Here is an 18465-nt window from a genome sequence, read left to right as displayed (position 1 = left end):
CCAGACGCCTCCCCCCTCTGTTTCAGGGATTGTGGGCAAATGGGAACTATGCACCATATATGGTGAACTTGCCCACATATCAGGGGCTTTTGGAATAGATTCTTCCACCTGGTTCGGAAAGTCATGGGAATTGGGGTCCCACAGACCCCCACAATTGCATTATTAAACCAAAGAGTAGAAGGAGCCCCCAAGCACACCAATACTCTCATTTTCTCTATGCTTCTTGGAGTGAAACTTACTATTGCAAGGGCTTGGAAAAAGAACAAGGCCTCTTTGCTTGCCGCTAAGCGTAAAATCTCTTGGATCTTTACCCAAGAACAGATCTCTGCAAAGCTGTTAGACAGAGTGACCAAATTTGAAGCAACATGAGCCCTGGGCACATTACATCAAGGTTCCACTGTATACGGGCCAATTGATGCGCCTTCATGACTGACCCAGATGTCTGGCTTCCTCCCCCGCTCTACTTCGATAGTCATACCACAGATGCACCCTCTCATTCCTTTTTTTTCTTTTCCCACTAAGCTTTTTTCCTACTACCAGATATGCCTTCCTGGTAACCCCACAGGGCCTATCCTGTGGAGGGCAACGTAACTACCCCCTGAATGGATATGTTGTGTTTTTTTTTCTTCTATTACGTCCATTTACAGTTTTGTTCCACCTGTTTCTTGTTAGATATATTGAGTTTCGTTATCAACAGAGGCAACTTTCGCTGCCCACAACTGCTAGAGCACTGCTAAAAGGCAGTGTCACGGAACGTCCCACACTCCGCTTGAGTGCTTCCGTCATGTACCACTTCCTCCCAGTCTGTATACAGATATCAGATATTCCAACCTCTCTGAGCAGAAAACAAGGCGACACGTGCTTCACTGCTAACATGGACTGTTTTTTATGAATCAAAGTTACAAGACTTTATATGCCGTTGGAACCTCCTCTAACAATACAACTGTAACTTAATTAACATGAGCTAATTATCTAATCCTTTATACAGCCTAGGTGACTGAGACATGACCTTTCAACCAGACTTGTGGTCACCAAGCTTCATACAGTTAAATAACACAATAGCAGTCGTCCCGTCTCCTACATTGTATAGAGGACAATGTCATTAGCTCATTCAATTAACATAAAAACAGGTTGATGACACCAGCATCTCCTCACAGGATGTGTCCCAACAGAATGAATCCATTGAAAATCCAGGGCCCATAATCAAAAGGCAACAGGCTTGCATACAGTCCTCTCCAACAGCCTCTGTCCCGGCTAGGTCTGTGACAGGCAGTCCCCGCATATTCCTGATAAATAGACACGGTAGGATGGGGTGGTGGGGGGAACAGGTTTGAAAGCCCGGGGGGGGGGAACTGGGGGGGGGCATGTGTGAGCTACAGTGTGATCCCTTTAGGGTGGTCTGCGTGTGTCCCCTTAGGACCAACTGGAACAGAACCCAGAATCACTCATCAACTTCCTCTAGCTCCACCTTTAGAAATGCGGCACATTCAGCCTCTATTATTTCGATATGGATCTGAATAATGACTCTGAATAGACATTCAGGGGGAAAGGTATCACCGATATATGCCTTACATTTGTTGTTAATGTGATGTACTGTTCTACGTTTATTTTTTCTATAGATCATACCCTACCGAAGGGCTATGTTGGCTCTCGGATGGGGATAATTGGTATAACGCTGTATTTCATTACTGTTAAAACTTTTCAATAAAAATATTGAACAAGAAAAAAAAAATAATAATAAAAAAACCCAGTGGTGATTAAATATCATCAAAAGAAAGTTTTGTTTGTGGGAAAAAAATAAGAATTTTGTTTGGGTACAGTGTTGCATGACATGAGTACTTGTCATTCAAAGTGTGAGAACACTGAAAGATGAAAATTTGTCTGGGCAGAAAGGGGGTGAAAGTGCTCTGTATTGAAGTGGTTAACCATGTACTTTTAAACCATGCCCCATATCCTGCACTTTTTAGACATGGCCACTTTTTGCACAGTATGTTGTTTGCACTGCATGACCCTCCTCCAGGTAGTCCCTCTTCTTGAAATTCTAAAGCCGGGAGGTATGCCTTTCTTGTCTTACAAAGTTTCCTTTGGACTCCCCAAAACCAGAGGTCTGTGACATTTCTCCCCTTTCGGCAGGAGACTAACACAGGAGGAGACCCCAGACGGGTTGACTCCGACGTTAGTCCATAGTTCCAGTCCTCTACTGCCTGTACACACACAGTACCCCAAACAAATTGTTCCAAACAGAGTATTACTCACCCAGCCAACCTCTGCCTCTCTCAGAGAACATATCTGCCGCTGGGGAGAGGCCTGGACTGGCTCTTCTCCCTGGAATCCTTTCTGCCGCTGGAGAGAAGACAGGGTGTCTGGGCTCACTCTGTCATGCTGTTGGGGATCGGGGCCCACTGCCCAGCATCCCTGGGGTATACAGGTGGAGACTGAAGTCCCATCCACCTTCACAGGAAATCCATCCTCTGTTAGTTGAGGGCAGAGTCCAGCAGTCCTCGGCCCTGTTGCCAGCCCTTCTGCTGTAAACCCCACACCATCTGTTCCGGCTAACTGTTGGAGAGGGAGGCCGACTGCCCCGCCTCCCTGGAACTCTGTAGTTGTTGCCGGTGCTGGGCAGAGGTTGGTAGCACTCTGCCCTGTTGCCAGCACTTCTGCTGGGGACTCCGCATCCTCTGCTCCGGCTAACTGTTGGGGCAGGAGGCTGGCTTCCTCCACTCCCAAACTGTGTAGCTGCCATTGGGGAGGTGAGCCGGCTGCTTCCTTTTCCATTCCCTCATCTGGCTGCTGGGACGACATGTCGATGGTACTGTCTCCCAGGTACACGGATCTTTGCTGGGGAGGAAAGCCCACTTCCTCCACCCTGGCCAACTGTTGGGGAGGGACAACACACACCTCCTCTCCCTTCTCCCCCTGTATCTGCTGCTGGAAAGTGATTGCCATCTTCTCAGCCTGAGCCTCCACAATTGCTGCAGGTGTGGGGCAGAAGTCTTGGACCCTCTGTCCGGTTGCCAGCACTTCTGCTGGGGGTTTGCCAGGTGGTTCCTCCTCTACAGAAATGTCTATTAAATCCCCAGTCTCTGGAATTGGTAAAAGTGTGGGACAGAGGTCTTGGACCCTCTGTTCAGTTACCAGATCTTCAGCTGGAGAAGTTTGTTTTAACTCCATAGATGCTGCTGGCAGAAAATCACATGTCCCTGTCAGTGTTGTGGGAGAAAGGCCGACTACCTCTTCTCTCAAGAAGGCCGAAGCCACTGTTGGTGCTGGGCAGAACACAGTGAACTTTGGCCCTGATAGCAGCTCTTCTGCTGGAGGCTCATCAGGTTGTTCTTCCTCAGCAGAAAAGTCTATTAAATCCCCTGTCTCTGCAACTGGTGTCTGGGGATGGAGGTTCACCATCTCCTGTCCATGGAATCCAGAAGATGCTATCAGTGCTGAGCAGAGCGCAATGAAGTTTGGCCCTAATCCCAACTCTTCTGCTGGGGGCTCACCCGATGGTTCTTCCTCAGCAGAAAAGTCTATCAAATCCCCTGTCTCTGCAACTGGTGTCTGGGGATGGAGGTTCACCATCTCCTGTCCATGGAACCCAGAAGATGTTATCAGTGCTGGGCAGAGGTTAGCAGAGCTCTGCCCTGTTGTCAGCACTTCAGCTTTGGGGATGGCAATCTCCAGATTTTCCACTGCAGATTCTCTGGCATGCTGCTGGACAGGCACATTCCTCCATCCAAGATCATCCCATGCAGAAACAGGATCATCAAGGTCAGTCAGCACTTGCTGCATCCGCCATAAGACCTCCGCCTCCATAGCTGAGGTTGGCAAAGCACACTATTGCTCTGCCACATTGCCGACTCTTCAGCCAGGATTTCAGGGTTGTCAGCTGGTATTTCCTGATAGTCCCAGGCAAAGGGAGCCCAGCCCTGGCACTGAGCAATGTCTAGCAGCCGTCTGTAGGCGATCTCTAGCTCCCATTCCTGAACGGCCAGAAACTCCAAATCTTCCTGTGCCCAGTGCACTTCCGAAATGTTCAGTAGCCCTTCTCTGAAATCCATGATTTCGTCCACCCGCCGCTCCAAATCACTCCCAAAGTTAGGGTCCCCTGTCAGCTTCACAAACAACAGTCCCAAGCCGCCGTAGCTTAAGCCTTCCGTTGGGCTGTCATCCGCTATCCAGGGACATGCTTGGGATACATGCCACCGGAGGGCTCTGTAGCTCTCATCCAGCTTTATCTCTGCCCAGACCAGCCTGCTTAATTCAGCTGTCTGCTTCTTGTGTGGTTTTTCTCCCAAAAACCGCACCCGCAGTCCGTACTGCGACCAGTACCTTTCCTCGATGGAGGGGAGAACTTTTCCCTGGTGTCGCTGCTCACGGGCTAGTGCTTCCTTCCAGAGTTTGCAGCGAATAGAATCGCACCATCCCAGCAGGACCTGCTCCGATACTGGTCCTCTGTGCTGTATCTGCATCTCTCGCAACCTCCTTCTGAATTCCTCATCCATGGCGGCTGGTATCTGTACCTCTCCTCTCCTGCTATCTGGACCTTGGATCCAGATGGAAGTTTGGATGTCCCAGTCTGTAGGAAGCTTTCCCGCTGCTTGCCACCAATGTCACGGAACGTCCCACACTCCGCTTGAGTGCTTCCGTCATGTACCACTTCCTCCCAGTCTGTATACAGATATCAGATATTCCAACCTCTCTGAGCAGAAAACAAGGCAACACTTGCTTCACTGCTAACATGGACTGTTTTTTATGAATCAAAGTTACAAGACTTTATATGCCGTTGGAACCTCCTCTAACAATACAACTGTAACTTAATTAACATGAGCTAATTATCTAATCCTTTATACAGCCTAGGTGACTGAGACATGACCTTTCGCCCAGACTTGTGGTCACCGAGCTTCATACAGTTAATTAACACAATAGCAGTCGTCCCGTCTCCTACATTGTATAGAGGACAATGTCATTAGCTTATTCAATTAACATAAACACAGGTTGATGACACCAGCATCTCCTCACAGGATGTGTCCCAACAGAATGAATCCATTGAAAATCCAGGGCCCATAATCAAAAGGCAACAGGCTTGCATACAGTCCTCTCCAACAGCCTCTGTCCCGGCTAGGTCTGTGACAGGCAGTCCCCGCATATTCCTGATAAATAGACACGGTAGGATGGGGTGGTGGGGGGAACAGGTTTGAAAGCCCGGGGGAGGGAACTGGGGGGGGGCATGTGTGAGCTACAGTGTGATCCCTTTAGGGGTGGTCTGCGTGTGTCCCCTTAGGACCAACTGGAACAGAACCCAGAATCACTCATCAACTTCCTCTAGCTCCACCTTTAGAAATGCGGCACATTCAGCCTCTATTATTTCGATATGGATCAGAATAATGACTCTGAATAGACATTCTGGGGGAAAGGTATCACCGATATATGCCTTACATTTGTTGTTAATCTGATGTACTGTTCTACGTTTATTTTTTCTATAGATCATACCCTACCGAAGGGCTATGTTGGCTCTCGGATGGGGATAATTGGTATAACGCTGTATTTCATTACTGTTAAAACTTTTCAATAAAAATATTGAACAAGAAAAAAAAAAATAATAATAAAAAAACCCAGTGGTGATTAAATATCATCAAAAGAAAGTTTTGTTTGTGGGAAAAAAATAAGAATTTTGTTTGGGTACAGTGTTGCATGACATGAGTACTTGTCATTCAAAGTGTGAGAACACTGAAAGATGAAAATTTGTCTGGGCAGAAAGGGGGTGAAAGTGCTCTGTATTGAAGTGGTTAACCATGTACTTTTAAACCATGCCCCATATCCTGCACTTTTTAGACATGGCCACTTTTTGCACAGTATGCTGTTTGCACTGCATGACCCTCCTCCAGGTAGTCCCTCTTCTTGAAATTCTAAAGCCGGGAGGTATGCCTTTCTTGTCTTACAAAGTTTCCTTTGGACTCCCCAAAACCAGAGTCTTAATTAGTAAGCAAATTGTGGCTTCCAGCTCAAAAGTCAAAACTTTGACATATCCTCCTCCCCTTTCATCAGTGCAATGAATGACGGTCTGACAATGGGGGGCTGGCATTGCTTGGAAAAAGTGCCAGACTCTGAGCTCTCTGGATTCAGGGGCTCCTGTTTCACCCAAGATCAAAAAAATGATGTGTAGGAATCTTGGAGCAAGAATGTCAAATTTTTAATCAGTTTGAGTGGGTTAAGGAATTTAACAGTTTTTCTTCAAGAAAACCCAGACACAGAATAAACAAATAGACATAGCTGTTATCAAGGATTCATGCCCTAGCAGTAAGCTTGGTGCACATGGTATAGCTACAGATCTGCTTACACACAGCTCCCTATGTTTTTCCTCCTCCCTCTTCTCCTATGCTGCTGCTCTCACATCCCCCCACCCTCTCTCTCTTTCGCTGGGCATCTCTCAGTCACTCCAGAAACAAGGATGCAAACAGAGTGCAAACTCACCCTGCGAGGTAAGAGAACCCTAATTTTTTACTTTTCGTTTGTAAGTGCACATGTGACTGTTAGCTAAAATAAAACAGTATGTAGTAACCAACAACAAGCAGTTTTTTTTTTCTGTAAGCAGTTTAGTCAGAACAAATATTATTGCTTTGGGTTAGTGTAAGAATAGAGTAATAATAGAGTAAGCTATTATAATAGATGACAGGTCATTTTAAAATGATATGGAAGGCAAAATTTCTGAAACTTAGGGGGCTGTTCGTAGCGGGTACATCAATGGCTAGCGGTTACTAAAAATGGTTTGAAGGCAAAAATAAAAAAGCAAAAAAGAAAACTGGAAAAACAATGCTGATTAAGGTTAAAAAAAGGATTTTAGTTGAAAAGTTCCTTTACTGGCTTACATGCATTGCAACCTGCCTGTGCAAACTATTAGGTTAAGGTAAAGGTATACATGCATTGGCTGAAAAAAGTGCCAATGTATTTGCAAAAAAATGTAAAACTAGATAACACAATAAATTAATTAGACTGATAATTTGTCATTAGATTTAATTCAGTATACAGCCAAAGCTGACCACACACCACAACCTCTTAGTTCAGTATTTTATCTACAGTTTGAATGTAAGATAACGTCATGCTTAATTAACAGTTTGCGCATACAGTAAATACATCAATTAAACCAATAATATAAGATTCAATAAACAACCATCCTCCAATAAAGTGCTCGGTGCTCCAAAATTCATAATAAAAGTGCTGAAGTGCTCCAGGTAAACACGTTGTGCAGTGTGGCACACACCCCTCTTGTACCCTTATTCACCAGAAAAAATGGACACTTCGCTTTTCAGTCTGGGGGTCAAACTCGCTTATATCTGGTACTAAGGGTGCCACAGATTCTTTTCTGTTCTTGGAAATCTCCAACCTGCTGCTTTTATCAGGCTGTGCCACTTCTCTTTTCTCGGTGAGCGGGATTGTCCTCTCAGGAATGTTCTTTTCTTCCTTGTATCTCAGAAGTCAAAGAAATAAAGAATCGATTTGGGGGTTATAGTGTTGCATTGGGGGGGGTTGTAGTGATGGGGGTAGTGGGTGTCTCAGGGTTTGTCTTCCTTCTTCCTCTCAGACCAGTCTAAACTATGTAGATTGTAAAGTTAAATTGTAATGTGGAGCCGTGTACTTTCCAAACACACTCCTCAAGAACCACAAGTAGGTCATATTTTCCAGATTTGCAAAGATGTGATTATTGTAACACACAAGTTATTTCACCTGTTAATTGGTCTGTCAAGCCTTATCTATGACCACAGACTGACCACAAAAACAAAGCAATATAACAGGTTTACGATTTTATTTCAACAATCAGGCACGTAGAGGTGCCATAAGGAGCACATACGATGGTCAGGACGCATGGTTAGGATAGAGTAGCTCTGGTGCACGGCTTTGTAAAACACAGGAAAAATACCTCTGCTCTCATTTCATTTATTAAGCCATCTGGCTCTCTGTGTCTATGCTACAGTAAGTACATAAAAGTATATGGATGGAGGATTGCTGAGCATATCCAATGAATAACAAAATGGGTATGTCCCTAGGTTTGACTACTGATCAACTGCACAACATAATATCTATTTTTAATATATGTCTTTAAATGGGCTCATAAAACAAGGCAGCAAATAAGCAAAGCAGTACAGTTTCTGTACTGAGATCATCCGATCAAACAGTATTTTTTTTTTTGCTAGTGATAAAAGATTTTCACTAATCAGTTGAGTACATATGCGGTGTTGTTGCTGTAATGTGCTTGTGTTTGCTAAAACAGAATGTGTGTAGTGAATTATATTTTATCCAGATTAAAGGAAATTTCAATTTTAGCACAAAGATTTAACATATATTATTGCTACAAAAGCCATTTTAAAATATAATATTATTGAAATTACTTTTCCATGTCATTCTGCAGACGTGGTCATTTCTAAAATGGTCAAAACATTCAAAGGGTTTCTTTGCCATATGGCAACCTGGATATGTTTTGTAAATCATCGTATAGAATTTTCCCAGAAATATAGTTTCCTGCTTGTATGATTGTCAGGGCACCCTGCTTTTCCTAGAATTCTACACTGAGATACAAGTAAAATTGTAGGTTTCCACTGATAATAGATGTTCATTTTTGGTGAGATACCTTCAAATGTATCTCCTCTTACTGAAAGAAACAGCTAGATAAGTTATGGTGAGGTGGGCTAAAAGAAAAGTCGCAGATGTAAAAAATTTTCTTTTTCTTTTTTCAGTGCCTGGAGTTCAGCATTGTCTACTTTTAGCCAGTTCTTACCACTGCAGGTTCTTGGTGCTGCCACTGGATATGGGAGCCCACTGTGGCTTTCTGAGGAACCACAGCTAGCTCCCCACTGCTTATGCATAATCCTGCAGATTTCTGAGACCTGTGACATTTTCCAGGAGGGGATAGGGCGGGTCAAGGGGTGCCATCCTCATCTAGCCAAGGATTGCAGAAGTGGCAGCAGGTACCGATAAAAAATTGGTACTCGTCCCTCCCCCTCCTCCCCCCCCCAAATAAAAACCTGCGACTCAGTTACAGGCTGGGGGGAAGGAGGGAACCAGTGAGACTTAATTTTTTGAGCAAAGAGAAAATATTTGGAGGCCCTTACTTCCACCATAGGTCCAAAAAATGAGATGTGTATTCTTCATTTCAGAATGATGGGTGATATTGTGCAAATTGTTTCGTTATGACCCTTTTGTGGCCAACTGCACATTCAAGAATGCTGGTTTATTGTAAAAATACAATCCAATATTATAAATCCAATTATTCCAAATTGCATACACTTGTTTTGGGCCAGAGTATAAAGCAGTGATTTTGAACGCCACAAAAGGGTCATAAAGGAATGATTTGCATGGCTCCACACCCAAAAAATGAGAAATAAACTCCTTATTTTTTGATCTGTGATAGAAGCAAATACCATTTCTTTTAAAGTGTTACTAAACCCAGAACCTACATTCACTATATCTGGTCTCCCACAGTACACAGAACATGGAAATGCAATAGTTTTAGTAAATGTAAACTGCTAAATGCCTTTTCTCATCAGCAATATATAGGAGTCTTATGACTTGTATCACTGCTTAAAGTGATTGTAATGCCCTGTACACACGACCGGTTTTGCCGTCGGAATAAACTCTGAAGGTTTTTACGACGGAGTTCCGACGGAATTCCGCTCAAGCTGTCTTGCATACACACGGTCACACCAAATTCCGACTGTCCGGGACGCGGTGACGTACAACATGTACGACGGGACTAGAAAACGGAAGTTCAGTAGCCAATAGCTTCCGTCTCGTACTTGCTTCAGAGCATGCGTCGTTTTTGGTGCGTCGGAACAGCATACAGACAAGCGGTTTTTCCAATAGTAATTTGTTCAGTCGGAAAAATATAGAACATGTTCTCTATCTAAGTCCGTCTGAATTTTCGACAGAAAAAGTCCGATGGGGCATTCATACGGTCGGAATATACGACGAAAAGCTCCCATCGGACTCTTTCTGTCGGAAATACAGACAGAAAGCATACAGACAAGCGGTTTTTCCAATAGTAATTTGTTCAGTCAGAAAAATATAGAACATGTTCTCTATCTAAGTCCGTCTGAATTTTCGACAGAAAAAGTCCGATGGGGCATTCATACGGTCGGAATATACGACGAAAAGCTCCCATCGGACTCTTTCTGTCGGAAATTCCCCTCGTGTGTATGCTGCATTAGGGTTTTTTTTTTTTTAAATAACAAACATGTCATACTTACCTCCACTGTGCAGCTAGTTTTGCACAGAGTGGCACCGAACCTCGTCTTCTGGGGTCCCCCGGCGGCTCCTCCCCATATCAGATAACCCCCTAGGAGAAGCGCTCTCCGAAGGGGGTTACCTTGTGGGCACTCCCGAGTCCAGCATTTATGTCCATAGACACGAATGCCGGACTCGCCCCCCCCCCCGGCCCTCACGTAATTGGATTTGATTGACAGCAGTGGGAGCCAATGACTGCGCTGCTATCAATCTATCCAATCAAGAGCCATGACCTCGTGGAGAGAGGCAGAGTGCGTCACCGCCAACAGAATTACGGTAAGGCTCAGGTAAATAAAATGGGGGGGACTAGCGGGCCGGTCACTGCCAGGTGTTTCTTCACCTTAATGCATAGGATGCACTAAGGTGAAAAAACACGAGGGTTTACAACCCCTTAAAGCTTCTAGGAGGAGTTTTCATTCTCCCCTGATCCTCTGTCTGGGCAGTTCTAATTGGCCCTGTGCTGATCACAAGAAAAAAAAAACAACTCTCTAGCAATACACACCAAACTGAGCATGTGTAGCCTGACTCCTAATGCTCTGTTCTATTGAGAGATGAGTTGGAGTCAGTTAAAGAGGAGGAGGATCAGAGAAGACAGGATCACACAGCCTTTATACACAATACAGAGGATTAATCCCTTAGGTTCCACAGTGAGTATAACAAGTATGCTTTACTGCATATACACACTGATTCTACTGTTGTGGGTTTAGTAACACTTTAAGAATGCTCTACTATGTTCTTCTAAATGGAAAAAGGAGACTACACCAGTTGGTATTTGTGATCCTCCCATTAAAAAATAAGTTTGCACAAGAACACGATAAACTAAAGAAAATGTAGGTATGAATGTGCAAAAAAACTGTGAAAATGTTCATAATATATAGTTTATTTAAAGTGTTACTAAACCCACAACAGTAAAATCAGCCTGTATATGCAGTGAATGCTTGTTATACTCATTGTGGAACCTAAGGGGTTAATCCTCCGCATTGTGTAAAAAGGCCATTTGATCTTGGCTTCTCTGATCCTCCCCTCCTTCCACTGTCCCCTGATAATTTTCTGATAACACAGAGTCTATGGATTCAGGCTGCACACGCAGCATGTGATCAGCACAGGGCCAATCAGCACTGTCCAGACAGAGAGGGGACTTGCAGTCTCATTGGGCAGTCAGAAAACTCCTACAAGCTTTAACCAGTGCTTGGCTGGACACTGCTAGAAGTCAAAAGACTGCTCCAACTGCTGATGAGAAAAAGTATTTAGCAGTTTATATTTACTAAAATAATTGCATTTCCATGTTCCGTGTTCTGTGGAAGACCAGATATAGTGAATGCAGGGTCCTTGGCTTAGCAACACTTTAAAAGAAAAAAGATTTGTTTGCTCTTTTTCCCTAAAAAACTGTCATACTCTAACCAGTTGTTGACCTACTGTATGAGGTACGGCTAAAAAACTTTGGGTATATTTTTTGGCCCAGCATTACACCCCCTGTCTGCTGTTCTGACTGTAATCAGTGGAACTAGAATTTCAGCTAACGTTACACTTTCATGCAGCATTCAGGGCACACCTGGCAGTTGATTTACATTGCCCTGGTTCACATTGATGCGATTTGGCATGGGATCTGACATGTCAAATCCCATGCCAAATCGACAGCAATTGCTGGCAATGGTAGTGTCTGAATCAATGCGACGCCACATTTTTGGCACCACACCGATTTCCAAAAGTAGTTTCTGAACTATGTACTACTTTTGGAGATTTCAGGGTGCGATTTCCATTGACATTTGTGCAGAAACCCACACAGATGTCTCTGAAATCGCCCCCGAAGTGGGGCCTGACATGCGGGAATGAAATTGTGCAAGTTCAGCTAAACTCGCACAATTTCATTCCTGCAGTCAGTGTGAACCAAGGCTAAGGGCCAGTTCACACCAGAGCGCAGTGCCGAAAACTTGCAAAATGCTCTGCAGTTACGATCTGTTAATGACACCTAAAAATGCAGGTCGCAAACTCCGTAGTTTCCAAAATTAGAGCATGTACTACTTTTGGTGCGATGCGGTGCAATTTCAGCTCATTCAAAATGAATAGGTTAAAATCGCACCAAACAGAACTGCATGTGAATTGCACGGTTCCTGGGGTGAACTAGCCCTTATACTTTGCCATGAAGGTTGGTTGTAGTCATGCAAATGTTACCACTACTCATGTTAACACGTTCTGTGTGTTTTTCATTTTGAATGAAAGGAACATAATGGACATCTGATGCACATGTGTTGCAGTATACCACATCTCAGGGCAATGCAAAGTGTGAAAATATGATGCATGTCCCTTTTTTTTTGTACGTTCTAGTGCATTGGCAGTGCTTCTAAGCAACACATCAGAATTAAATATTGTGGCTAGGCCCTTAAATAATTTCTGAAATAATTCCTATCTATATCAGCCCAGAGATGGCCATAGAACTGAGGTATGAATCTCCAGATCTTGAAATTGAGATTAGACAGCAATCTTATATCTGGTGCAAATAGTCACTGTCAACCAACTGTTCTCCAAGGGGAATAAAGAATTGGCTTGGTTTAAAAACATATTTGTCTGTTTCTAACCTAAATACCCACCTATCCAACAACATCTATCTGTCAATGCCCAGTTAATAGTGCTGCAGTATCCCACATACTTTCACTGTAAAAATAATTTTGTATTCATTCATAGGTATTGATTTTAAGAGTAGTCACAGGTCTCCAACAATAGCTTTAGTGATTTTTTTTACAAAAGAAATGACAGATGCATATATTTAAATTACATTGCAATGTTCACACATAAGTTGGACAAGCACAGAAAGGTCCTTGGATACTTGGGAAAAGAATGTGGATAGTTTAACACCTAGTGAATATTTTATGTTACTGTATTAAATTTCAGGTGCTTGAAAAAAGAAAAAAATAATGACATAGTGATACTGCCCTGCAAGAGGAGTGCCATTGTTTTCTTTCCTATGTCAGACTTGTGTATATATTATTGCTAGGAGTCATGCCATTGTTGCATGGCTGGAAAAGCATGTACATATGTGCTAAAGAGCAGTACGTTTACTTATAGATAAGACAGAAATCGCATAGTATAACTGAAGACAAAACTGGAGAGGAATTAGAACATCTGTCAGGCTATTATTGCTGTCTGTGCCCCTATTAGGGAGATTTACCCTTGGTGTATTACTGAGAGTGAAGGTGAAAGAAAATATACAACCAGGGATTCTTGTACTTTAGAGGGATTTCTCTCACTTCCTGTTTTGGCTATAGGAAAGGAAGTATGCCCAAAGGGACTCATATGAGAAAAAACTTACTCTATACAAAACGTTTAAAAAAAGTTTAGCTTTTCTAACCATTCATACAGATGTGGGCATATATACAGTCATAGTTGTATTTGTTATAATAGTCCCCCTGGATCAGTACCATGTGTGACAGCTTGGCAGGACCACTGGAAATATTATTTTTTTAATCCCTTTTCTTCCATAATTGGTGAACATATGTTCTGAAACCTGGCAGCAGAGCTAAGGAGGATTGTGGTGCAGCAAAGCATGGAGTGGATTTGATAACTGGCCAACAGTGGTGCTTCCAAACTATAGATTGGAAGGCCTGGAAAAAAACAGAAAAATTGGAAAAATCACTGGTTTTTGTTCAGTATTTTTTTCAAAGCCTTTTTTTATTTGTTTTTTTTCTGGAATAACTGGGAAAAAAAGAAGTGTGGAATATGTTCTTTTACAATGATAAGTAATAAATCTATGACATGGTATTCAAACTATATAACATGAAGACATTAATGAATCAATGTAAAGTCTTAAGTTATTGTTACAGCTGAAGACAAGCAAATCCTGGAATACAGTTTAAGTAACTGTTACATACTGTCTGGAAGAGCCTGACGAGTAGAGGGAGACCTCTTGTGCAGCCTTGGCTCAAGGACCACTGGAGTTGCAACAGTGGCCGTGAGCACAGTGAGGTAAGAGTACCTGCAAAGTCCTCCATTGGTAGCGGTAGTGGTAGCTGATGAGTAACAGGACCAGACTGGATTGCTGAGCAGCAGAAGGTAGCAAGAACAGCGGATGCAGGTATGCTGTGGATGCAGGACAGAGGATGCAGATATGCTGCGGATGCAGGTAAGCTGTAGATGCAGGACAGTGGATGCAGGTATGCTGTAGATGCAGGGCAGTGGATGAAGGTATGCTGTGGATGCAGGTCAGCAGTACCAGAGCTACACAGGCTGGAAGCAGAAGACTGGAGCAGTGTCAGACAAGCCAGGTCATACACAGAGGATCAGTCTATCATAAACAGCAGGCAGAGAATGGTCAGAGTTCAGGCCGGGGTTTGACAACAGGAAATCAGGCAGACAGGCAGGAATAATCAGGGTCAAGGCAAGCCAAAGGTCAGGACTGGAGATAGCAGCATGGTCAGAAAACCGAGTCAAATACTGGATCAGATACAGACACAGGATCAGAGTACAGGGTAAAGCCGCAGATCAAACAGCAGCTGCTGTCTTTATATAGGCCATTTGGCACCAGCAATAGTAGCTAACGTGCGTGCGTATTTTTGCGCATGTACATATGCGTTTGCATGTTAGCGCTAATGTTCCCGCGCATGAGCATAGGCCTTAGCCTATGCCTGGAAATACGGGCACCTGCAAAAGCATGTCTGCACATGCTGTGTCCCTGACATTGCCCTCTCCCAAAGGGCAGCCTCCGGATGCCTAACTGGCCCTCTTTTTCAGGGTGAGCACGGAAGAAAGAACAGATTAAGCCTCTTGCGTGAACATTCGAGCTCCCAGGAATTGTCTTCTGGACCGTAACCCTTCCACTTATTAAATATTGCAGCTGATTTTGCTTTTTTCTGCAGTCTAGAATGGCCTTCACTTCATATTCCTTGTCACCATTAAGTAAAAATGGTTCAGATGGGCCAGACCCGCAGGATAGGGGTCTGGTATTTAGGTTTTAACAGTGAGACATGGAACACAGTGAATTTTGAATGAATCTGGTAAGGCTAATTCATACGATACTTCATTCAGTCTTCTTTTTACCTGAAACAGACCCACACATCTGGGTGCAAGTTTCTTGGATGGATATGTTAACTTGAGGTTTGCAGTGGATAGCCACACTCGATCCCCTAACTGGAGATTTCCTCTTCTTGTCGAAGACTCGTTTGCTGTCTGCTTGTGCCTTTGTTACTGCTTCCTGTAGTATCGTGTTATTGCAATTCAAGAAGTTCACTGTACTCTTGACAGCTGGTACTGTGGAATCTGAAATAAGATCAGGCAGAAATGATAGATGGAAACCATAATTAGACAAAAACAGGGGATTTTCCTGTGGCTGAATGTCTAGCATTATTATAAGCAAATTCGTCTAAAGATGTGAAACATTGAATGTACTGTCTGGTTTGTTCTTTTAGTTTGCCCATTAGTTTGAGGGTGGTAAGCTGAAGACAGAGATAATTCAATCTTTAGAACCTCACATAAGGCCCTCCAGAAGCGGTACGTGAACTGCACACCGCGGTCAGATAAATATTTGCAGGATATCCATGTAACCTCACGCTCTCCTTGATAAATACCCAGGCATTCTCTATGACAGATGGTTCGTTCGCATGTTAGCGCTAATTTTCCCACACATGCGCATGCCTGCGCATGCCATGTCCCTGACAGTAAAACTGTACTTCTCAATGCAGTTCTCAAACAAGAGAAATATGCATTTCTGCCACTAGGGGGTACTGCAGGGAAAGGCTCCAGTTAAGTTTTCTTGTGGGCTCCATCTTTTACCTCCTACAGTTGGGTGATTGTTGGAATACAGTAGATAATTTGTTTCTGTCCTCTCAGGCCTTGATTGACAGGTAAGAGAGTACATTTGTCTGGCTAATTTGTTGATCTTATTTAACCTTTAAATGATTCCTATTATTCTTCTCCACCATCACAGCATAATGTTTACCTATTGTCTGGACAGCAAACTGGTTTTTCTTTTTCTCCTCTCAGTAAAATGGTGAAGTCAATATCTAGAGTGTGGAAACATTTCCACAGTGCAATTTCTACTGAGCGCAAAGCTGCAATTTGCAAATATTATGAGAAGATATATTCTTTTCCAAATGCTACGCAACGATGACAAAACACATCCTTGCATACCAGAGGTGCCCTAAAGACATTAAAAATACTTTATGGAATGAAATGATGAGGACCAGAATGAAAGTGCATGCAGCTTTTCCCTCCAGAGTTCTCATTTCAGAAAACACTTTCTGCTGCTTCTGGATCAAGGATCAAGGAAGTATTACAAACCACGACCTCCCAAAAATACACAATCCCTTCATTTATAGATAAAATGACACCTGAAGAGATGGGTCGAACACCCCCCTAATCGGTTTGCACCAGAACTCCTGAACAGAGAAAAAGTTCTGACCCGAATGGCACACCCTATTAAAGTCTATGGGACCCAAACTTAAAAAAATCATTTTGAAGGCTTATATGCAAGTAATTGGCCATAAAAAGGGTATGGTGGTTCAGGTACTACCCTGGGGGACATTTATCAATGCAAAAAAAGTTTTTAAAAAAGATAATTTTTACAGGAGCAGTGATTTTAATGATGTTTAACCACTTAAGAACCAGAAGGATTTGCCCCCTTAATGACCAGGCTATTTTTTGCGATACGGCACTGCGTCGATTTAACTGAAAATTGCGTGGTCATGCGATGCTTTATCCAAACAAAATTGACATCCTTTTTTTCCCACAAATAGCGTTTTCTTATTTTTTTTTTTATAAACAAAAAAAGAGCTACAATTTTGAAAAATAAACCAATCATTTATACTATTTGCTATAATAAATATCCAAAAAAAAATGTAAAAAAATTAATTTCTTCATCAGTTTAGGCCAATATATAGTCTTCTACATATTTTTGGTAACAATAAGCGTATATTCATTGGTTCGCACAAAAGTTATAGTGTCTACAAAATAGGGAATAGATCTATGGCATTTTTATTATTATTTTTTTTTTTACTAGTAATAGCGGCGATCTGTGATTTTTGGCGGGACTGCGAAATTGCGGCAGACAGATTGGACACTTTTGACACATTTTTAGGACCATTGACACTTATACAGCGATCAGTGCTATAAAAATTCACTGATTACTGTGTAAATGTCACTGGTAGGAAAGGGGTTAACACTAGGGGGTGATTAAGGGGTTAAATGTGTTCCCTCATATGTATTTCTAACTATGGGGGGATGTGACTGACTTGAGGAGGAGACATATCACTGTTCCTACTTAGTAGAAACAGACGATCTGTCTCTCCTCACCTTTCAGAACAGGGATGTGTGTGTATGTTTACACACACACATCCCCATCCTGGCTCTCGTGCCTGCACGCCGTTCATCGAGACCACAGGCCACGCGCATCGGGTCCCCCGCGTGTCTGCTATAGCCGTTTAAAGGGCCGATGTACAGCTAAGGCAATTTGCGGGAACAAGTGGTTAAAGTGCAGCAATAAAAATGAAAAATGTATTTAAAGCATAACTCCACTTTTGTTGGGAAAAAAACATTCCCCCTGGGTTAGCTATGTACATTGCAAGGATTATAACAACCTTTGTTGCAGATTCCTACCTTATGTTATTCTGAAGAAATCCATGTGCCATGTGTCTGTGCCTCCATTCTAAGTGGTTCTAATGGGAGTGGTTTTATAATTATCTGTCAGCTGTGGCAGCTGCAGGGCTCTGAGGAACGCTGCTGGGCCTGCATCCCTTTAGACGAGTTCCTATTGAAAATATCTCACCAAAAATGACATTTTTGTTGCAGGGGATGCCTGAAATCTGACTTGTATCTCAGGCAGACTTCTGAGAAAATTGGTGAGCCAATCACACAAGCAGGAAATTATGTTTCTAGGGAGTGGTCAGTACACATTCTGTGTACAGAACAACTCCATGTAGCCATATTGCATTGCATATATAGAAATTTACAGCGGCTGCAGTTTGAAAAGGAAAGGTAATTTTTAATAACATTCAATTACAGTATGACTTGTATCGCAATTGTGCACGCAATATTATTTTTTCTTTGCTTTTTTTTCCCCCAAGAAAGTGGAGTTACCCTTTAAATATAGTGCCTGGGGGTCCCCTTAGTCTGCCCGTAAAGTGGTGCATCTGTACCGTGGATAGAACCTGCTGCAAAAAATTAGTTAAATCACATTTACATTTCCGGCAATACAATACCATTTCCGGC

The 18465-nt window shown here is 43.0% G+C and overlaps 1 protein-coding gene across 1 annotated transcript in view; it reads left to right on the top strand.

Moving 5' to 3' along the window:
* The first annotated feature begins 6238 nt into the window (after positions 1 to 6238).
* RTN4RL2 (reticulon 4 receptor like 2) overlaps positions 6239 to 18465 on the top strand; it is a 340267-nt gene continuing 328040 nt past the window's right edge. The window contains exon 1 of the mRNA XM_073596988.1: positions 6239 to 6473. Within this exon, the coding sequence (XP_073453089.1) occupies positions 6344 to 6473 (130 nt within the window). The 5' untranslated portion in view covers positions 6239 to 6343. The remainder of the gene's footprint in view (positions 6474 to 18465) is intronic.

The sequence above is a fragment of the Aquarana catesbeiana genome, linkage group LG08 (genome assembly GCF_042186555.1).
Source record: "Aquarana catesbeiana isolate 2022-GZ linkage group LG08, ASM4218655v1, whole genome shotgun sequence".
NCBI classification, from domain to species: Eukaryota; Metazoa; Chordata; class Amphibia; order Anura; family Ranidae; genus Aquarana; species Aquarana catesbeiana.
This window is presented reverse-complemented; position numbering and strand designations above follow the sequence as displayed.